Genomic DNA, 24,561 nt, shown 5'->3' with positions numbered 1-24,561 from the left:
CTTCTGCTTCTGCTTCTGCTATTGCTTCTGCTTTACATCTGCTTCTGCTTCTGCTTCTGCTTTGCATCTGCTACTGCTACTGCTTCTGCTTCTGCTTTAGCTTTTGCTTCGGCTTCTGCTTTAGCTTCTGCTTCTGCTTCTGCTATTGCTTCTGCTTCTACTTCTGCTACTGCTACTGCTTCTGCTTCTGCTTTGCATCTGCTTCTGCTTCTGCTTCTGCTTTAGCTTCTGCTTCTGCTTCTACTTCTGCTTCTGCTTCTGCTTTAGCTTCTGCTTCTGCTTCTGCTATTGCTTCTGCTTTAGCTTCCGCTTCTGCTTCTGCTTTAGCTTCTGCTTCTGCTTCTGCTTTAGCTTCTGCTTCTTCTTCTGCTTCTACTTCTGCTTCTGCTTTAGCTTCTGCTTCTGCTTCTGCTACTGCTACTGCTACTGCTACTAGTACTGTTACTGCTACTGTTACTGTTATCGCTACTGTTACTGTTACTGTTACTGTTACTGTTACTGCTACTTGTCCTGCTATTGGTACTGCTACTGTTACTGCTACTTTTACTCTTATTATTATTGTTATTTTTATTGTTATTGTTATATTTACTGTTATTGTTATTTTTATTGTTATATTTACTGTTATTGTTATTGTTATACAGCACTATACCATGTATACTATATTTGCTCGGCTTTTCAAAATTCTCAAATACAAATTCTGGAATAGAAAGAAGAAAACAGTTATCAAAAAAAAAAAAAAAAAGGAAAAGAAGAATCGCTCGAGATGAAATTTCATCTTAATGAAATCTTGAAATGTTGGATTAATATGATCGACATTGCCACGAAGAGAGTATCGTTTCGTAGTACGAAGATTCTGTTCCACCTCATGGCATGGAAATACGATGACATCGCAATGCAAATGATAATAGGTTTACCGCATGGCGAATACAAACCCGCCTCGAGTTTACTGCCTCTAACCATTGACTGATTAATCCACGGCGGATCGATCGCCGGCAAACCGACGATGAAATTCCTTCCGGAACCTGTAAACTTCGAATTCCCATGCGCGAAACATTTCATCGTATTAGCGCGATCTCCTTGGAACATCAATCCTCTTTGACCGTTATGCAAATCTCTGTTTACAACTCCAAAGGATTCTTGTCCCCTTCGCCTTTCACTGGAACCGAATCGATGGTGGATATGAACGCATGGGGGAATTTCGAAAATGCGAAATCCCAAACCGCTCTTGAAATCTTTGCAGTTAGAATCTGGAATCTATGATCCAGGATAATTTTAAGGATAATTTCAGCGCAGCTTGTACGAAACGAAGTATGCATATATTGTTGTATAATCGTGTGATATAAGTTAGATTTATTGGCCATGAATTACGTGCATTCGAAAATTTGTCTTCAAATCAAAATAAAAATTTGAAAATTTAAACATGTTACATATATTTGACATTTGAAAAATTAGTTAAATTTATATCCGAGTGAAATGAAAATATGAACGGAATAACGGCTGATTAGCAAAAATGTTAAAATGGACATTAAAATGGTAAGAAGTCGAAATGTTGCAGTTTCGTGGAATATAACGCCATCTGCTTAACGTTAAGCAACCAGAGTCCATTATAAAAAGGAAATTTATTCGATCCGTTAATCCGGATTCTGCTTGTAAAGCAAGAGAAGATCGGACACGAAACAACGTAGCTAAGAACGCGTAGTTTCTTGGCCGTAGCTAAGAACTTTATTCCTTGTGGGAGAAATTAAGGTTTCTTTCTCTAAACGCGTATTTCATTTGGTTCGAGGTTGCGAAAAAATATATTTTATACTGTCGAGAACGGATAAAACTGATTATTATACTTTATCTTTCTTTGTAATAAAATTATATATTCACGACTCATCCAAGTTTCAAGACTGCGACAAAACGAATCATATAAAATATTCGTACTGTTCTTTGAATTTTCTGATCATTGTTACGTCGACTTGTCAAATATAAATCATTTTTTCTTTCTTCTAGTAAATAATATAATATTTGTAAAAAAATTGATTTAAATTTTAAACAAAACATAAATAACATTAACAAATTTTAAACAAAACAAAAAATAAACCAAAAACATAACCTTTGGTTTAATAATCGTTGCATGATTATACAATCAAACAATTTCATTAAATTAGGTAAACATATATAACTGTTATTTCATTATTTGATATGAACTTGAAGAAGAAATAATGTTCTCTTTTATATTGAATCAAAAAAATGAAATCAATATCTTTAAAAAATTCAAATAATCTAATAAATATTATGTAAATTTTTATTTCTTTATTTTCAAAATTTTTTTCATTTTAAAATAATTATTTATCATTTAATTTCATTAATGTTTCATTATTGTGTCAATTTCATACTCTAGAGACTTTATGAAAATAAGAAATGAAAGGAAATGTTGACGGAAAATTAATCGTGTATTTTTTTTAACTCAAATATCGTTGAGAATATATATTTTTTTTTATTAAATTTCGTTTTGAATTAGTGCTTTTTTCTAAATCTTTTAAAAAGATCGAAAAGATAAAAGCAAAATATACTAGAAATTTAATTTGTCTGTAATTTTTAAAGGATTAATTCATGAAGTAAATATGAGTATTAATATAGACAAAAAATTTTAAAAATTCAAAAATTCATTTTGAAAATATCTCTGTTTCTTTGATTCAATCCTTTTATATTGTAAAAGAATTTTAAAAGTTCTTTGAGGAAACACTCTTGCTCTATCGCATGTCCTCTTCTTTGATCAACTATACGAAAATTCGTTTCAAAAACACCAACCGTCGCTATGACAAATATCTTCTCTAACGTATTCTAACTTTTATATCCTATTCTTTCGAAAACATGTCACTTCTTTCATGTTAAACTTGTTTGTAAACATTTCATTTTGTGCAAAGTTCTTTTGATGAGGTCTTTTTGTATGTATATATCATATGAAAATTCAATACTACGTTTTTATATGAAAACTTCGAATTTTTATTAAATTTCATTAGATGACGAATGAAAAGAAAGAGATTTAACTGGATTTAAATTCGTTTAATTTTGTTAATTCGAAAATTTTGGCGCAAATACTCAGACAATTGATTTAGACAAAAATTGCTAAACAGAAATTTAGAAATGTAAAAATAGATTTTCTCACTTATTAAAAATATATTAATAATAAATAAGTCAAATAATGCAATCGCAATAGAATAAATTGTATACATATATATATATATATATATATATATATATATATATATATGAAAAAAAAAAGAATATTTTTCTAAGTAAACTTGAAAAAATAATAAAACGTAATAAAGAAAATTTATTTTCTAATTTTTTGTTATTTTCGTATATATTTATTATTTCTTTGTTAATGAAAAGCTTAAAACGAAAAAGATAATTGCAATTTATCGAAAGATTGTTTTTTTTTAAATAAAAATTGTTATATTAAAAATAAATCGAGAAGAAAGTTTGATCACCGTTTGATAAAACACTTGTTTGAAGTTCCGGTTGAAAGTTTTAAGGTTAAGTTGGACGCAAGGGACGTACATCGAGATGTCGCGACAAGTGTTCGGCAAACTATAAATTGTTTTATTTGGCTTTTCTTTTTCTCCTCGAAGAATGGAGCCCGGTGATATACAAAGCTTGATATACGCGCATCGTTTATTCCCCAAAGCTTTTACGCGATGAACAAAGTGAGCAGAAAGGAAGAGTCAACATTTTCGTCAATATTTGCATCCCGAAAAAAAGTATTCTTAAACAAACCATAGGGAAATGTGATTATAAGATGGCGAACTGACAAACTTTCAATAAAAATCATTATGATAGAATCACGAAGAGATTTCCTTATCAAATCTCGATTAAAGTATAATATTATTTCTTTAAGAAACTACAAAAATAATTCCATGTAAGTTTCAAGATGATTTCGCATGGGAAAAATACATCTCTTAGAACGAGAAAATAAATAAGCACGGCCAGAAATATCAAAACGAATATTTCGTGCTTTATTAAAAAAAGCTATCTTATTCCCTGTCGTCCTTTAGTCCTTTTATAAAACACAATGGAAAAGAAAAAAATATTTTATTCGTTTTCGTTTGTATCGCTTATACAAGCGAATCTGTGAGGTAATAATTTTCGAGATCGTGCAAATATTGCCCCGTAAGCGAAGGAACAAGGCGAGCGTGAACATGTCCTCGTCCCTCGTCCCTCAAAACTCGCCCTGCTTTTGGTTTTGATTATTTTTTTTCTTCGATCGATTTCTCAAAATTGCCGTTACAACCTTGCTTGAAAAAAGAAGAGGGGAAAAAAATGTGAGGTTACACATAAAACTTTGATCTTCGTAGGAGAATTGTTCCTCGAAATAAGAAAAAATGAAGTAGAAACGATTATTGGAATGTTTGAAATTAAATTTCCTTTTCATATTCGTTTTATCTCTTATAAAATTGGGAATATTGTTTGCAATAAGAGAGAGCAGTTAAAGTTAAATAAGTATAAAAAAATAATGTTCATCTTATTGCGTTTTTAAGCGATTTAACATTTAAAGGTTTAAACATTTTGGTTTATTTTCTATAATAAAAAAGACAATCATTGCTATTTTATATAATAAAAACATCCAGACTTATGTATTCTTTATATATAAAACAGAAAATGATATTATTTTAATTATATTATAATTATATTTTAATTAGTAAAACAATTTTACAAACAATGTTTGTTTATAAAAATTCCAATATGAAAAATTTATCAACTCAATGATAACTAATTATTGTATGAAAAAATATATTTTCTTGATTAATGCTTTTTTTAAATAATTATCAATAATTTTGTAAACAGTTTTAAAGTTGTTACGAATAGGTATTCATTTTTTGTAAGATTTTTGTAGCAATTGATGAATTATATTTCTTTCATTTTTGTTCTTTTTTTTGTATCTATCATTAGTATAAAAAATAAATCTCGATAACGTTTTCTTTTAAGATCAATTTGAAAGATTAATCGAAACAAGAAGGGATGAATTAACAAAGAATCGAATTATGTTCGAGTTATATTATGCAGAATACACATCACAGCATCGTGAAATTATAACAAGAAAATGCAATTTAACGATGCTACTGTGCGAAAGTTACGCTTATTTAACGAAGCTTACTTAATGCTTTGAGAAGTATTATTATAGTTAAATACCGTTTAAATAGAAACATCGCTATGTGACACGCACTGTTAGACAGTAATTACTTTAGTAATAAGCGTATAATAAAATTTCGTGTCTAAAATGTAGCAGCGCTTTGTTCTTGAAATAATATACTATATTTCGTACAAAGGAAATACATAAATATTTTAATTTGTTCTGTTTTTTAAATTATTTTATTCGTTAATCTTTAATCTTTTCACATTTCAAATTTTTTTCGCTAATATTTCTTTGAAAAATTAAAATAATATATTAAATTTTGGTAAATAAAAATAATAATAATAAATAAATGTTTTTTATAATTTTTCTTTTTTATGTTTTTTATAAACTAAATATTATAAGTTTTGAATTAATAGAAACAAATAATAGAAATAATTCAACAGATAATAGTGTTTATTCAAGTGTATTATGTACTATCGATGGCGAGATATTAATTTTATAATTCGAAATAATACGACGATAAATTTTAGTACAAATAATAATACATTTTATATGAAAAAAATGTCATAACAATGATTCCAATCTAACTTTCTTGAAATTCTTAAATTTTATGGAATATGTTAATTTATGATTTTAAGAAAATCTTATAACGTGCTGCAAAAGTTAAGAGAATGAAATATTTTTCGAACAAAGAAATTTATTTATCTTATGCTACATGTATAAAAGTACAGTTAAAGAAATCTCTGTACGATCTTTTAGCGCTATTAAGATCACAATATGAATGGCTCAATGGTTTCTTTTGCACGATATTCCGGTCAAACGCGTTAAAAGGTTTCCACAGTGTTGCTCGTAACATTTCGTATATATCAAGATTACCTATGTCATCCACAAAAAAGAGCTGAAAAGACAGGCAGACTTGTAAACTTTTTAGCTCCCAAAGGATTGCCAAGTATCGGATTCTCATAAAACAAAGAAATTTATGGGGAATGAAGCACGTAAACGAATTATTTCTCTCCTTGGTTTCTATAAAAAATTGTATTCGATCTCTATTGTTTGTTCTAATCGAGTTTATGATGTGGAATTGTTTGCCAAACTCGTCGATGTATCGCTGTCTCTCCAATTTTGATAATCTTAAAATGTATTATAATATACATTTAATACATATAATTCTAATAAAATATTCATAAGTATATTAAAAAATATTTTGTGCAATGTTTTCTTTTAATTTATCATTGTCCTTCCTTGTGACAAAATTTTAAATTCTTTTTTGCACAGTAATATAAATACTGCCATTTTTTATGATGATCACTATCTATATATTTCTATTTATGAGTTTATACGTAAGATCATTTATTATTCTCATAGAGAAAGCATAGCCACGTAGACTTAATTTTTAGATATAATTTTTCTTTTTATAGATTTAGATTAACTTATCCTAATCTCTATATCTACCAACAATAATCAAAATTGCAAAATTGCAAAGATAATGAATTACTTATTCTCATACATTCAATATTGTAAGGAACAAATTGTTTGATAATAGAAAAAAATTATTGTATAATAATCTTATCTAAAAAAAAGATAGGATAGAGTAAACGAAATGATTTTTTTTTATGCATATTTAAGTAGATAGTATTCATAAAAATAAACACATATACATAAAGATAATCCTTATATAAAATACGAAATTATAGTGAATAAATTTGAAAAAAAATCAAACGATTATAAATTTAATCGGCTTTGAGTGGCTAAGCGAAATCATTATAAATCAAGGAAGGAATAAAAGCATGCAAAGTTTTGAAGGTTCTTGATAGAGGTAAACGTTTGGCTCATTTGTCTATATCCTATTGAGCCAAAGTACGTAAACATGTACCTGCGTGAAGAATGTTTCGCGTTTAATGCATCCATAAAATCGGGGTTGACACGATACTTTATCGATTTATTACTTTGAGGGGAGCCGATGTATCACCGACAAAATAAGAATGATAGATCCGTATACCACAAGTATTTTACTCGTCACCGATGACAAACGGGATAACAGAAAAGTCGACTAACTACAGATCGACAGAACATAGAATTTTTAACAGCCGGTTTATCGACCGAGCTGGCCGCATAAATTACGCAATTACAACTCCATGCAATCATTCCCGCTTGGTATTATTCACAAAAACAAAATTTAATTCGCAAAAAGAAATTCGAAGGAAAAACTAACGGTCTATTTACTTACTCTTTCACTTTGCACTTCCACTTACATTCCCGTCTTGCAGCCTCAGTTTATTTACATTCTCGTTCCCTCATTTACATATCCGACTCGCATCATATCTCCATTTTTATTCACCGTTTATAATTCCAACATAATAAGTTTTAATAATGGAAAGAACGATGTTATCAAAGTGTGGAAAACTTGGCTGTGAAATGAATTCCGGAAGACTGAAATTTTCTAACCCCTCCTCCCCTCCCGAAAGAAAGCGAGACAAGATGGTATTATCTACTGGTGTAAAGCTATAAATCCGAACTGTCAGCGCGCTGGAATCATTGTTCATTGTTCTTTCCTTTCGTACGGTGCGTGTAATAACCCGGGTTGCTCGCGTCGAAACGAAACGTCACTCGCAGCTGATACCTTCGTCCTCTCTATTAATCTTAAACAGAAATTTTCATACTTCCTTCGAGTAGGATAAATCGAACAGATTTCTTAGATGGAATTCAGTAGTACTTGAGCCGCTACTTGGTTCTCTCTTTCGATAATCGGGCTCCCGTTTAGAGCTCGAAGTTTTCGACTGGGCTCTCAAGTTCGTGGAATTCGTGAGTTTTGTTCTTCCGTTAAGCGAATTCGACGCGGAAATTCGTTGCCTTCAACTCGAGATATCTTTTCACGTTTAAATATAGGGGATCATCCACTTTTGTCGTAGCTTGCACCATTTTAGTTCTCAGTCTTCTTTATTTCCTTTTTCAAAGTGGAAACTTTTCCGTTCTTATCTTCTTCGACTGATTAAAGAAAAATATGCTGCTAATGGAGTTCAAAATTTTCAAAAATCGGGAAAATATTTTATATATATATATATAGATTAGAATAGGTTAAGATTATTAATTTATACTATTTGTCTTTAAGATATATACGAGATTAAATGAATCATTTATACTAATCCAATTATATAATCTCAAGGAGAAAAGCGAATGTGATATATTAAAATTGAGAAGAAACAACGAATGATATGTACAATGTGTAACGTAAATGTTTCTGAAAACTTTGCCTAAATTCTTAAGATCTTAAGAAAATCTTATATATTAAAGCACATATAAATGTGAAGGTTCCTAATATATTAGATAAAACAGAAAATTCTATCTTATAAAATAGTAAATCTATGAGGGATTGTAACTTACAACATTAATTTAAAATATATTGTGGATTTTTCCATAAAACATCACAGAGGCAAGAGAAATATTCGCTCTGTTTTATTAAATTTATATTTTTATCAACATAACCAATAACAATATTTATTGCTTGACTCAATAATAATAATCAAAATATCCTATGAGTAAAGTAGTTCAACTAATCTTATTAATTTTATATAATATGTAATTCATGTATAAATTGTGTAAAAATATTTTTCCATAAAACATCACAGAGGCAAGAGAAATATTCGCTCTGTTTTATTAAATTTATATTTTTATCAACATAACCAATAACAATATTTATTGCTTGACTCAATAATAATAATCAAAATATCCTGTGAGTAAAGTAGTTCAACTAATCTTATTAATTTTATATAATATGTAATCAATTAATAATTAATATGTATATAATTCATATATAAATTGTATAAAAAATGTAAGTGAAAAATATGATTACTTTGTTTCTACATCAATTATATTAGTATCACTGATTATCGCATGGTGCGCTCAAGTCGCATTAAATAGCATGTATTATTTACCAATATGTAGCTCAACACATTATTTTATGTTCCTTATGTTGAATTCTTTTGATGACATCATTAGAATTTATTTTTCTTTGAAAACTCATTAATATCTTTTGTATTTTAAGAAAATTTATGATCTCATAAAACTGATAGAATTTTTTCAATTACGTGTTGTTCATCCGATTGCTTTCGTATCCATCAATAATGAGATGTCGTCTTATCCACGGTTTTCTTTAAAATGAAGAAAAAAATTTATATCCTTCGGAAGGATATAAGTTTCAATATGAACGTCGATAACAGTAATTTCATTATCTAAGTTTCTCTTCTAAGGAAAGTTCGATACTTTGGCCTTAAGGGAGGCGGAATATATCAAACTATCGCACAAGAAAACGGCACTGCCTGTTCTGCATCCCTTCGTTCATTGGTGTATTCGCCGCGTTTCCTCAATATCTGCTATGTCGCGATACTTATTTAATTTAATAATAAATAAATTTTCACGAACAGCCAAAATATAAAGTATATATATAGTATTTTAAATTCTTAAAGTCAATTTATTTAGTCAAATATATTTATAGAAATACACGATAACTAGTATTTATTTATCAAAAATAACAATTAATAAACCAAATGGAACACTATTTTTTTATCCATCAATGATATATTGCGATCTTTTAGATTTGCTTATTATTTATTTATTTATAAATAATTAAAACATTCTGAAAAAGATTCATAAGCACCTTTAGATATCTATTTTTATATTTTACGTAAGAAAATATAAAAAGAAAAAAAAGAATTTCATCATGTTTCTTTAGTGATATAAATTCTTTTCTTTATGTTCTCTTTTATAAAGTATTCTTCGTTGTAATTTTGTTAACTACGCAGGATAAAAAACTGTTTCAACTAAATTAGTTACTAAACTTGTTTACAACTTTTTAAAAAAAAAAAAAGAAAAAATTAATATATCATTCCATTTAAGAAAAATGAAATAACATTTTCTATTCTTTCCAATATTTGTTATTCATCCTAATTGATTAGTCTTCATAAAGAATTATAATCATATCAATATTAATATTTCTCATAATTTATATAACTATTATATAAATTAATATAAAATATTATATAAATATATAAAACATTCTAAAGTAGAATTAAAATGTCATTGCTTTCAAGATCATGAAATGTTTTCAGCTATAAACTTGTAATGCGTAACAAAATATTTTATTATCTTTATCCGTGTATTGTCTGCCTTTTAAATTTATAATATTTAAAAAGCAAATAATTTTTAAAAAGCAAATAACATCGTTTCATTTCCTTCGTTTCTCAACTTCCTGTATGAAATAACCTGTATACCCGTGTTGATAACAATTTTTCAGCGAGCACGTGAGAGATCAATTAACGTCATCAAAAAAAAAAAAAAGTATTATCACGCTCGTTTTTCAGCAATCTCCTCAATTTCCCAGTTTTAAATATCATTCCAGACATTTATGGTTTCGATAAAGCGATTTACGAGGACGACCGGTTTATCAATTCGCCGATTTATCCAATTATTAATCACGATGTCCCATTTTTCCCCCTTGTTTAATTTTTTACCCGCCATAAAATCTTGATCTCTTAATTGCGTGACCGCGCCGTCTCCAAGGCGTCTCGAAAGAAATCGCGTTCTTTCGTTCGAAGGTATGAAAAAAGGAAGAAGCGTCGAAACGGAGGAGAAAGGAGATCAGCCGCTCGTAGTAACGAATCTTCTTCGCTTTTTCCTTTTTGCGCTTCTTCCAACGCCTCATTACCATGCTTATTATACCCCGTTAATTATGGACTTCGCATTTACTGCACGCTTATTCAGATCGTTGCTGGCTACATTTCCGACAATGACTACGTGGATAGAATTGGATCGCAGAGACCGATATTTTCTCCTTTCTGACTTTATCGAATCGATCTCCTCCCCCAATCCTCCCCGGAAAAAGAAATAATTTCTAGAATTTTTTTTTTTTGATTTTACAGTGTCTCGACTTGATTTTCTACTTGTATTCTATCATTAAAAATATTTCATAGAACGAATTTATTCCTAGGATTTTTGTTTCATTTATGCAAAATATCTTGCCTGATTTTGATTTATTATTGTATTCTATTCTATCCTATTATTGCTCGCAGCGAAAAATATTTTACGAGGAAAGTTAAACGGTGTTGTTCTGATTATCTTATTACTTCTTTCATGAGAGGATAAAAATCAAGTGAAAATCAATTTTTTTTAATCATTCTATTTTTCGATATTTCAATATTTTTTGTATGAAATCAAATCCTAAAAATTATTAGTTATTAATTATTACAGGTTTTTTATATATATCGTAGATCATCTTTTCAAATTGGTGAATTATAATTTGATTTTATTATTTATATTGATGAGTTTCTGACAATTTTTAATACAAGGCTTCTAAATGTATCCAAAAAAATTGCTCTTTTTCATTATCCACAATTTTGATGCTTTATGATTTTTGAAATCTAATTACAATCTAATTTTTTTTTTTTATTAAGAAATTCATTTTTCTTAATAATATAATAATATAATAGTAATACTCTGGATTCTTTTGGAAATTAATACATTATAAATCAAATAAAATAATGAGATTAATTGATGATTCATAAAAGAATATTATATAATAATAAAAATCACTTGCAGTGATATTTAGCAAATATATCAAAGTTATTTTGAAATAATAGAATAATAGAAATTTTAGAAAGACAAAACTATAATATAATAGAATATTTTATGTATAATATTTCATATATATTTAACACACAAAGCATAATACAAATATAGTAAAAAAAACATAAATAAAGACATTTTCGTTTTATTTCTCAAAATATAATGCATAACGCAGTAAATTTAAAATGGTTTCCAGCAATATATTTCTCACCACAGTGAAATCAAAAGAATACAAGAATGTATCAAGTGAATGATATTGAAATATGCTTTCGAGCAATTTTGCAATAACTAGCAATCCTTGGTCAGGGATTGCGAATGGAACACTCGTTTCAAGAAGCTTACTCTTTCATTCGATCGAGAATAAACAAGATCCTCCTTTCTTCAACCGAATAACGAGGAATAGCAATTGGAGTATGGAGAATAGAAATATTAAAAAATGATACTTGAATGAAGTTGCATCAAAATTCTTTGAGAATCATAAACTGGATAATATTGAAAGACGTTAAAAAGTTCTTGAAACTACCTTGATAGGGGTTATGCTTTTATTTATAACGAAGCATGTTCATTCCACTCTTTACGAGTGGATTCATCGAATGCACCACTTTTTCTCCAGAAATTGCTTCACTTCGTTCATCTGTATTCTATCTTGCTTTACATTGAATCAATAATTATACATAAAAAAAAAAAATTAAAGTATATAGAAACATAAAAAAAATCACTTATAATAATAGTTGTATTTGATCTTATATTGAATAATAATGAGATATTAAGAAAAATAAAAAATAATTGAATATAAAGAAAATTATTAAGAAATATTTTTAATTAATTAGTTATAATATCAAAATATATATATATATATATATATATATATATATATATATATATATATATATTTTTAAAAACTTCTGACAAAAAGTTTTTTGATTAAACGTAGCGATATATAAAATTATAAATAACTAATTTTTAACATGAATCGACTTAATATAAATAAATAACAGTAGTAATATATATCTTTTTTATCAAAGAGCAAAAACAGCGAAAAAAGCAAAGTTTGTTGGACACGCAATTAACTTGAATACCAACACAATTAAAGAAAAAGTAGCAAATAAAAACAGTGTTATATGTGTATGAATAAATATGAATATGAATATAAAAACGTCACAAAATATTAGATAGTAAATATTGTAAAGAATAACATTTATTTTTTTGAGAACAGTAACGAATATTTTTTCCAGGTCTTCCATCGATCAAATATTTCCTTCCGGCTACCATTTCATTTCTCTTCATTTTGTTCTTCTTCACAATATAAAAAAACTTTGAATTATCTTCTATTGAATCTTCCTTCAGCATTCTCGCAGCATTCTTTTATTTATATTCTTATTCCATCCAGAAATTTTACATTTTAAAAATTACATTTCAATATTTTTAACGAATTTTGTATACCATTTAACGTGCCAAACGATTGAATCGGGAACGACAGAATGAGAAAAGTGAAATATTTTTGGCAGTTTCGCATTCGAACAGTCGTCAAACTAAGCAATTTGACGTTTCAACGAGCTCGATCGAGATCGAATACCAAGAAAAGTCTTGTATACACAGTGAGTTTGCGCTTGTATTAATATCGCTCAGAAATGAGATTCTTTCACCGTGACGCGAACGTAGCATGATTTATCAACGGGCCGATATCAGCTCTAACCGTCTGACGAGCTTTCGACAAGCCGCATTTCTCGAACAAAAGGGCGGCCATCGATCTCGTTTCCACGGCGTTTAACCCGATCGATGGCCGCGTCTTATATCATTCGAGCTGCAGCGCCATCTAACGTCACGGTTGTTTGCGTTTCCCCCGCTTCTTAAACGCAACACTTTACCACGATTCGAAATTTCGAACAACCGTTTCTCCACATTTTTCGACACGATGAATTCACGCTCGAAGAAATCTAGTTTTTTTCGAAGTTCTCCCCTTTTTAATTTTCGAGATCCGGTTGTGCTGAAAGTATGCACCGTTTGTCCATCCATAAATTCCGCAAATAGGAATATCACGAAAACGTTATTCCTTTATCGGATCGATCAAAAGAGTCGTCACAAAGGGCGAAAAACATTTCGCGTGAATTTAAAGGGTTAATCGGTTTCCACGGGCAAACGGTAATTATTTTTATCGTTTTAATTAACGTTCGTTCAATCGATTATTTATTGTTTTTTTTTTTTTTTTAATTGAATGGGCATCGATCAAAGAAAAAGGGCCAAAGGGACACCGACAATCAGTCAACCTTAATAAATGTAAATCCGCTGTTACGACTCGTTTATTTCTGACCATAACGTATTTACATTATTTAAATAGGAAGATTTGTTAGAGTCTATCGAAAGTATCGACTTTTCTATTTTATTTATTTATTGAAGCGAATAAGTTTTGAAGTTGAGCTATTTTCTAAATTTATTAGAAGAAAGTTGAGATACATAAATAAAAGCTCAAATTAATTTTTAACATTATCATTATTTGTAATGAGAAATATTTGGATGATTTATTCTTTATTTTATAAGTAGACGTAAAAGATTATACGAAAATCGATTTTGTTTTTTCAAATGAGTTGATTAAAATAAAGAATATATTTAATAAAAGAAATAGGAATAGACTATGTTATATAGATTTGTCATCATGTCGAATCCTTTGTTATACTACATTGAGCTCACTATATCGAACGACGATTTAAAAAGAGTAAAAGACAAAATAGAATAGAAACATCGATCTCATCCAGTGACACTCAATTCATATATAAATATATGAATTTATATATATATATATAAATATATATTATATATTTATAATATATATAATATATATAAATATATATTATATATTTATAATATATATTATATATTATATTATATATATATAAACTTAATAATAAATATTACGAAAAAATAAATTTTCTATAATATAAATAAATTTTATATAATAAATTTTGTAAAATTTATATAAAAAGAAAAACAAAATAATATTCGTCTGTTGTTTTTTTTTGTTTTGTACATATAGTCTATTTTAAAAAACAAAGTTGATCTTTATATGATCTTTATCCATCCATCCAAAAAAATTAATACATCTCTTCAAATTATTCAATTGCCAACAATCCAAACAAAATTATATGTAAATAATAATAATAACAAAAATCAAAGTAATTTCAAGTAAAATTTCAAGTATAAAGTGAGTCTTGCTTCTTTAAAAATCCTTCGAATATGAACATATATGATTCAATATTCGACACAATTTACATGAAACGAAAATAATAAACAATTATTTCGAGTATTAAAAAAAAAAACAAAAAAAAATAAAAAAATAAAGAATAAAGTTTCAAAAAGTAACCTGTCTCAAAAGAAAACCAGGCATACTTTTTGAAACGCATTGATAATGTTGCAAATGTTCATCTCGCGTGAAACGAAAAATTTCGTATTACGGCTAATAAAGAGACAACATGAAAAGAAACGATCCTAATTATCCGGTAGTGGAGCCAATTAGGCGAGGCAAAACATGGTTTCGTGGACCGTGGTTAACTAGCCAGAGGCGAGGCGGATAAATTCGCAAGCTTGTGCATCGATCCCCTCCGCTAATAAAATCAACAAGGATGCTAGGATGCGATGAAGGCAACGATTACGAGTCAATAAATTATCCCTATCACCAATCAGCACAGCGTAATGTGTATTTTGACCAGCCGATGATAGATCATGCCTATTTACATGCTCGGTTTGTCGATGGACTCTATCATTGTGACGAGATATCGGTCGATTCCTGTTGTTGTTTCCCATGTTCCTGTCGTTTCCTTCCTTATCGACGATTTTCATCAATCAACCATGCGTTTCCTCTTATGACCCGTTTTCAATTTTATAGATCACTACACAGAGGATCGTGCTTTGTCTCGTATTCGTTCGCTAAAATAACTATAACGTTTCTGTCCTTTGTTTTATTATTGTAAAAAGAAAATGAAACTGATCTTTGATTTTTTTTCGCTAAATTAATCATTGATCATGCTCGATCAACCAATTCTCTCAATCGGAAAGAAAAAAACTCTCTCATCAATATGGAAAGAAGTATTTGTAAAATAAGAATAAATTTTACAACGAAACGATCATTCTGAATAAAGTCACTATTTTACCTTTTTCCAATTTCGTTTTTCACACGTATTTGCTATATAAAAACAGGTAAATAAATAATTATTGTTCTCCTTTGTCTCCATGATAAAAAGAGATCGAATTGAAATTAATCAATATTCTTAGATTTTGCTCGAAGTTCGAATCGTTAAAAGCATCTCGATTTTTCAAGCAAATCGGAAGTGTAGCAAGCTCCACGAAATTCCTTTGATTGTTGTTAATTGGATGCAGCAGATCCAATTTGTTTCATTGGTTACTCCCTTTCCTCGGCATCCGAAATGAATCAGGTCAAACGATCGAATTGACAGAACTTTACCAGTACATTAACGTCCCAAAGACAACCGATTGTCGTCTATATGTTATCATTATCGCTTATCGGGCTGTTCGCACGACAGAATGATCGAATGTGTCCATTTGTATCTTCACGTTCTGTTTACGCGAACCGAATCATGATACTTTTCATGTAAAGAGAGCAATTTGTTTTAGAATGAAACGAACATTTTTTACAATTTATGAATTGGTTAATGATTTGTAATGATTAAAATTGGTTTATGATTTGTTTTATGATTAATGAAATTTTTTTATGAAACACGACAAATAATTATCTTTTATTGTGTTGCAAATACGAGTTCTTTTATTCATATTTTTTATTAGATTTGAATATTGAAATTGAGAAATAATTTGTCCATCAAATTGTTGAATTATTGTCGGTTTATTGTTATAAATTTTTTGAAATAAAAAACTTTTACTTTGTTGATTTAAATTAAAAGAATTACGCAATATACTTTGAGTATTTACGATTCGTTTTTATAAATTGTTTCAATTACTTAAGATAGTTAAAATGTTTAATCAAATTCTTGATAATAAATTTTCAATGTTCGAAGTATACGATAATCAAATCATAATTAAAGGATTCGTAACAAAATTGTCTAATTGTAAAAAATTTCATAATTTGATTAAATATATTTTTTCTTTAATATATAATAAATATATAATAAAAATATATAATCTATATAATATCTATATAATATAATAATATATAAATAATTAATATTTTGTTAAAAAACATTTAAATTATTAAAGAAATATCAACAATTTTAATATATTTTTCTGTTCAAAAAAAAATAAAAATTAACAAAGATATGAAAAATCTTCAGCCAAGATTGAAACGAATAAATTTTTCAGTATCAGCGAAATTGATATAAATGAAGATCGTATTAAAAGAATCATCATCTCAATGATATCTTATTTTTGGAACTGTCTATAATCGATTAAAAATTAAATCTCAGCAAAATCAATTATTTTATCAATTTATTATTTTATATTAGCGTTATAATTATTGAAATAGATCGCCAATATTAATTGACTGACACAAACTATTTCGAGGTTAATGAATTTTAGATTTTAAACGAAGATGAAAAAAGTAAATGAAATTGTCGTTCTAAAAGATCGAAATTAGAGATATCAAATCCGAGTAAAAATAATTGATCAGGAGGTTATTTCGAATTCTTGTGAAAAATTTATACGCGTACTATATTCACGGCTATCTAACGAACCGTACAGTAAACTTGGAACGCAGAAAACGCTTTGAATCGTTTCGAAATGCTCGGAACAATTTCATTCGTTCCCCGTACGCAAACGTTTAACAAAGAGAATCGACTTCCAACTAACCTTAACGCGTAGTTGATGCGCCGAAAGGGAATGAAATAAGGGAATTCACCAGTTTCCTATTTTACAGCTTCAACGGGAAAGGAAATGGACAATTCCAAGAGTGAGAATCGATCGGTCAAAGTTGGACGTTGGATATTTACTATAAACAATCCTAAAGATAATTGAGGTTAGATGTACGTTGACTTGTGAAACATTTTTTATAAGATATTGAGATTTTTTTTAGTCTTTTTGGATATATAATAGGATATTTTGTAATTGATACAATAAAAAAAAGACGATTAGAAGCACGAATAAAAATAAATTTGAATATAAAAAAAAATACTATGAATAAATTATTTTCATTTTAGATTTTTTGTTTTTGAGTAAGTGAAATTGTCTATTGATTAAGTACGAATTAATTATCGACAAAATATAATTTAATGTGAAAATAAAAAAACAATAGAATAAATTTTTTTCTCATAAAAATTATTTTATGAAAAAATTGAATTTGAAAATTCACTTCATATGATTGATTTCTTGATTGTAATATGTTTAATCTCGATTTTTTCAAAAATTTTTTTTTTTTCAAAGATTTAAGAGATAAAATTTTATTTTTCATAGTTTCACATATAGAACAATCATTTATTGATGATTCATTCATATCCAAAAAAGAATTAGCCACTAATTTGAAAGATTTTGAACTATTTGAAAACAAAATCTAAAATGAACAAATTTTATTTTCGATTTATTTTTTTCATGTATTCCTGTTTCCTATTTTCTATTCCATTTCCTATACGGTTGTACTATTAGTTAAGTATATCATCATGTAAATATATTATTATATATATATTTTACTTTTTAAAATTTTATAAAATTTTTTAATTTGTTTAAAAAAATAAAGATGAACATCACATATAAAAAATAAAGTTGATTATCATATATTATTATCTATATATTTATATATTATCTATATATCTATATATTTATATATATTTATCCATATATTTACATATTTAGTTGCAAAGAAAAAACAATAATTAACTAACTGTTATTATTTTCTTTACATTTTTTTTGGAATCTTAAATTTAATTTAATAATTTATAAACATTAAATTATATATATATATCTCTTTTTACAATGTCCAACTTTTTGTAAAACACACCATAATTCTTAGTAAGTTATTTGAAATTCTCATGATTTTTATATAATCTACTTGATTTTTATATAAAGTTATAAAACTTGGATTTATTATACAATATTCTCTCTTTATTATATATTATAATTACCTATACTAACTATGTTTAAGTCAAATTATTCAAGAAGAAATTAATTCATTATATTTTCTTAAACTAAATTTGTTTCTTGCATGAGATCTCGCCGCATGTCAATTCAAAAAGAAGATAATGATTTTTTTACCAATTTGAAAATGAAAACATCTATCTTTACAAAAAAAATGAAACAAGAAGAATTTGTCGAAATAGCGAAAAATGATACGTTTATTCATTCTCCTCAAATTGAACATTACTACTATTTAAATAATGATAGCTCTTATTTCAAACCAATTGATTTCTTGCGGGGTGAATCGATTGAATATTCGTTCAGAGTCGAGGATCAATCCTCGTTCCCATGACAAGAACAAGGAATTGGAACGGTTCGCACGAATCAAATGAATTCAAATGCGCAATGAATATTCAACGAGTCCGTTTTTCTCCCCACGAAAAAAATCTGAAATCATTTTATCGCGATCGATATGACATAACTGGATCACTTCTTATAGAGTCGAAAGAAAATAGGTTTATACGCTATATTGCATTTTCTTGTTCTTTTGTGCGTATTTTAAAAATTCACTTATGTGAATTACTTGTCTCGTAGACGTATTACTAGCAGACAAGCGATGGATTTAAAACCATATGGAATTATTTCGAATCAAGTTGAGATAGATAGATAAAATTATTTATTTTCTGTCTTACTTTGCACAGAATAGAGACTCAAGATAATTCCAAATTGTCTTAAATCTATTATTCAGTTTGAAACTCATCGATATATAAGAAACATTTCAAGACTGATTTATAATAATTTTATTAATAAATTTAAATTTTTTAAATCGTAATATCGCAATAATCGTAAAACAAATTGAATTCAGTATTAAAAAGGATCGTCAAAATCAATAAGAAGAAAAACAGTATAAACTATACAATTATTAAATTTATTGTAAAATATATTAAATTGCACAAATGCTTACATATAAGAAAAATTTATTATAACAATTCAAACTAATATAAAATTATGATTTTTTTTTCCAAAAATTCCAACAAATCATTTGTTATATTTAGATCTCAGGCAATAATTCATAATCTTAGTAAAGGAACATTTAATATAAATACAATTTCTAACGAAGTTAGAAAGCAAATCGAGCGTAAGGATAATTTAGGTGAAATGGTTCGTATGAAAAGATCTGGATATTTAGAGAAATTGGTAGCATGTGGCTTTATCGAATTGAACAGGGGAGGACTTGTCCCCTTTTTTGGAATAGCGAACTTAGGATATAATGGAAATAATAGAATTAAAATTAGAAGTCTAATGACGAAATTTAAAAACAGATATAAAAAAAGAAAAGATTATAATCAAAACAATTAATTGTTATCAATTCTTTAAACTATTTTACTTATATAGACAAAATAGAAACAGTATCAATAGTGATTTTTTTTGTCGCATTACCATTACATTGTGGTACTTCTTGTCACTGATAAATATTCTTAGATATAAATTATGAAGCATTGATGAATTTAAAAAATATCCAATCAAATAGGATTATTTAACGAATCGAGTTAATTTCACAAGAAATCTTCACATAGAATCACAAAGGATCAATATATCATAGGAATCGTAAAAATTATAAATGGAGAAAATATCTTCTCATCGTTAACTCGTGGAACGAACCCTTCATATCCTACAATCCTTCCCACGGTCGACGTCTCGCCAGTCTGATGCTGTTTGCCTAACAATCACGTTAAACGAGTTATCTTGATCACTTTGGACCTACGATCAAACATATGCCCTCTATTCCAAGACCTCTTCGTTCGCGGCCAACTGATTGGATTTTATTTGCATAAATCTCTCGATATGGAGAAAAAGGGACAAGGATATAAGGGTTCATAATTGCTACTCTTTGTCGAGCGAGTAAGATATACAGGGAGATAAAAAAAAAAAAGATTCATAACTTTTAACAGCACTTACAAAATATTTTTTTCTTTTAAATTTATAGGTTAATTTGTAATACATATGTAATGTCTTGCGATTCCAATAAAATCATTTGGAATTTCGAATTTGTGTTATGTACACAAGATGTTAATACATTATACTCGTGGAAAAAATTTAGAGAATTTAAAGATTCTCTAGAAATAAATAAAAAAATTAAATATTAAAAAAGATTGTGCCCAATGTAAATGTTGATATTAAAAGGATATTAAAAGATCTATTGTTTCCTTTCGTTATGTTCAAAGTAATTAGATATTTAAATCAATTAAAACTCAATTGGTTTTCCTTAATGCGTGGATATCGTGTCAATCAACAATTCTGAAAACACTGTTGTTGATCGTTCAAGTGAAAAACCGAGACAGCCAGACAAAGAACTTCTGTCTCGCAACTGCAATTACGACGGAGTTCTGGTTTTATTGGAGAACATCTGACGTCGAAATTACGGCACTGCGTTTCATCATCACGTAAGCTTGATTAATCGAACAAGTCTGCGCGAGCTCCTGGATCGTCGACGATTAAGCACGCAAAAGCCCGTATAATCTTCGAAACAATTGGCGATAGCTGATTCAAGCGCGCGAACGTAATCTACAACGAGGGTGTGTACACGAGCATATTTTCGATGTTCCTTCTCTCTCGATGAAATATTCGTCTTCCTATCGACTTATTTATTAATACACTATGGTTATTTTGAGAAATAAATGGTGATTATTTTTCGAATATAGAAAGAAACGAGTCTGATAATTATCTAGTTTAGAGATTAGATAGACAGATAACTATTTAAGTTTTCTGAATTTAATAATATTTCTACAGATATATGATATAATATAGATAAGATAGAATACAAATATAATCCAAACTTAAGCTAATCTCTTTGAATATTAAATTTTAGATATTAATATAAAATAAGTGAATTGAGAAAGAAATTATATTTATTTTATTAAGTAATGGAAAAATTGATGTAACTTAATCCTTATATTTATTTTAAAAATTAAATCTTAAGTATTAAAAGAATTGAGGAAGAAATTATTATATTTTTATTGAATTTATTAGGAACTTAATCTTAAATCTAATTTAACTTAATCTGTTTGAAAAGATTTGATTGAGTGAATGGAAAAAGAAAATGTGACATATTTACATATTTCTATGAGATATTAGAAAAATTTATTTAATCCAATTATAATTTAAATGTAACTCAAGCTAACCTCTTCTTCGGTCAATTTTTTCGATATTACACAATTCTAGTAAGAAAATATTACATATTTATATATTAATAATATTTCGATTTATTTTTATGAACTATTTGAAAAATAAAATCCTTAAAATAAAATTATTATTTATACGATGAATTTTTAATGAATTTCAAGAAAAAATGATAAAACAATTGATCAATATTTTTATAAATAAAAAATAAAAATAGTAACTATAAATCGTATAAACTATCATAATACTACAACGTTATAATAAATTGTTATTGTTAACAGAATTAGAATTAAGAAAAATAATTTTATGGAATTTTTTCAAAATTAAAATTGTCAATTGTTTATCCTCTATTGATCATGAAAAATCTCTTTATACTCGAAATAGTAAAAGATTTATTACGTGCTTTAAAATTACCATTTCTTGTCCATATTTTTTAAATAAAAAATTTCTGAAAGCATTATATTTTTTTAACATAAATATCAAAATTAATTCATTAGCAAAATGAAGAATTTAAATGAAGAATTATGTATGAAATAAAATAATAATTATGAATAATTTAATTTATATTTCTGAAAATACAGAAAAATATATACGAAATATTTCTCTTTAAAGCATGTATCGTAGCAAATTATAAATTTAATAGAAAATTTACTCATTTACTTTTTAGACACTTTTAAATTAGGAGATATTAATATTTTTGGTTCTAGAGATCAAAGCAAACAAAATTTTTTTTATATAAAAATAATTTATATAAAACTATATAATTTATATAAATAATTTATATAAAAATATCAATTATTATTTATTAGATCATGTCTCATTTTATCTCCGTTTCACTTCATCTAAGTAAAGCAAATTTAAATTGCTTGCAAATTTGATAAATACGAATCTTAATCAACATTTTTATGTTAACTTTTATGTTTCAATCTTTAAAATTGATATACTAAAAATGTCTTTCGAATATATTAATCTTTCATAGTTCTATATTCAATGTATCTATAGGTTTTATTCTATTCCAATATCAAGTCTGTCTCTACGTATTTTATGTTTAGACTGTATATGAATAAGTATATATATATATATGTATATACACACGAACTTATTTTCTTTTTCTTGGAATATACTATGAAAATTATTACAAATCACAAAGAGTTAATTCTGTAAAGAAAAAAAAAAAAGAAGAAACAAAAAGGAACGAAAAATGTTTTGTTCAAAAATTAAAACATTGAACAAATCCTCGAAATATTTTAATCATATCAATGTTCCCGAGAGAAAAACGCGAGAAATATTCAATCCACTTGACTCTAGTTTTCATCCTTCTGTTCCCCGGCTTGTCGAAACTCAAATTAGAATATATTAAACGATGCCTACACGTCCCGCATGACGAACTGACACGGCGCGCTGTCAATTTACAATCGTACGTGGCTCTCGCGCCTAGCAGAAAATTCTCCACGTTGTTACGTACGCCTCCACCACTTTAAATCTCAGTCTGACAAATATTGGAGCTCGAATTACCGTGAATCGCACGAAACGCCTCCGCCGCGACCGGCAAATTTTGATCTCGGATGGATGGAGGAAAGAGAGAAAGAGAGAGAGGAGGAAAAAGTGGCGACCTGAATTACTGTCCTCTCGCTGATACGCGCTGTGAAATGAAATGTTATAACTCTTTCACTTTTATTTTTCATTTCGCTTTCTCTCTTTCCTGAACGTTTTATCCAATGAGGAATTTTTTTTACATTTTTCGAAAAAATTACCCATTGTATATATGACATATATTGAATTAATGTGTCATGTTGGCATAAGAACGAAAAGGGCAGTAAGTCTTCGAACTTCAAAAATTATTGGCAAGCGAAGAATCTTAGTTTGGGATATTTGAAATTAATGTAAAACATTTTGTTTTATGTTACTGTTATTATTGAAAATAAAAAAATATTTCAAATATTGAATGACTTCAAGGATGCATATATTGAATGTTATTTTTTTTTTTCTTTATAGATGGAGAGAATATATGAAAGTCAAAGTTTAATGTTCTTTTTAAATAGGATTATATATTTTTTACTATACCAGTTGATACAAGAAATGAAATATTTTAACTTGAAGTTTGTAAAATATATTATAAAAAAAACAAAGGAACTCTATTGTTCAGATTTCTTCTTTCATATGATAAATTTTACAAACTTCAAATTGTATTAAAAAATCTAATAAAAATCCCATTTGAAAGAAACTTACTTAACTTCCATATGCATCTACAAGAAAATTAGTAATATCACAATATATTCTGAAATCATTCAAATTTATGAGAAACATTTTTCGCTACGAATAATAATAGTGATAAATATCGTGAATCAAGATTGAAATTACTCTCGAGAATATGATTTTATCGAAGCTAGAACATGTACGTTTAAATATCGAAAATGGAAAATGGAGGGGAGAAAATCGTTAGTTATTCTCGATAAATTAATTTTTCAAAAAAATTATCGATTGTTGCACACGACATGCATCGAATTAATGTCTCGCATTGTCGTGAGAGCAATAAATCTTCCAGCTGATCACAAAATCCACGATATCGACAC

General features: G+C 27.5%; 1 protein-coding gene across 1 annotated transcript; it reads right to left on the bottom strand.

Annotated features, from left to right (window-relative positions):
* Window positions 1-32: 32 nt before the first annotated feature.
* Window positions 33-960, bottom strand: LOC113219079 (putative uncharacterized protein DDB_G0283051). Its single transcript, XM_026443670.1, has 4 exons — window positions 915-960; window positions 640-697; window positions 401-546; window positions 33-187 (listed from the first exon to the last, which is right to left on the bottom strand). Exons 1-4 carry the CDS (start codon window positions 958-960, stop codon window positions 33-35), a joined length of 405 nt encoding a protein of 134 aa, XP_026299455.1.
* Window positions 961-24,561: the final 23,601 nt, after the last annotated feature.

Source organism: Apis mellifera, linkage group LG11 (assembly GCF_003254395.2).
Source record: "Apis mellifera strain DH4 linkage group LG11, Amel_HAv3.1, whole genome shotgun sequence".
NCBI lineage: Eukaryota > Metazoa > Arthropoda > Insecta > Hymenoptera > Apidae > Apis > Apis mellifera.
Note: the sequence above shows the minus strand (reverse complement) of the source record. Positions and strands in the feature narration are given on the sequence as shown.

Bases quoted from the DNA above. Each gene is read 5' to 3' on its own strand.
- LOC113219079 (XM_026443670.1), bottom strand. From the start codon at position 960: ATGGTTAGAGGCAGTAAACTCGAGGCGGGTTTGTATTCGCCATGCG. The intron at 698-914 runs GTAAACCTATTA...TTTCTATTCCAG, and splicing joins GGGTTTGTATTCGCCATGCG to AATTTGTATTTGAGAATTTT. The intron at 547-639 runs GTATAACAATAA...TAATAATAAGAG, and splicing joins AGTATACATGGTATAGTGCT to TAAAAGTAGCAGTAACAGTA.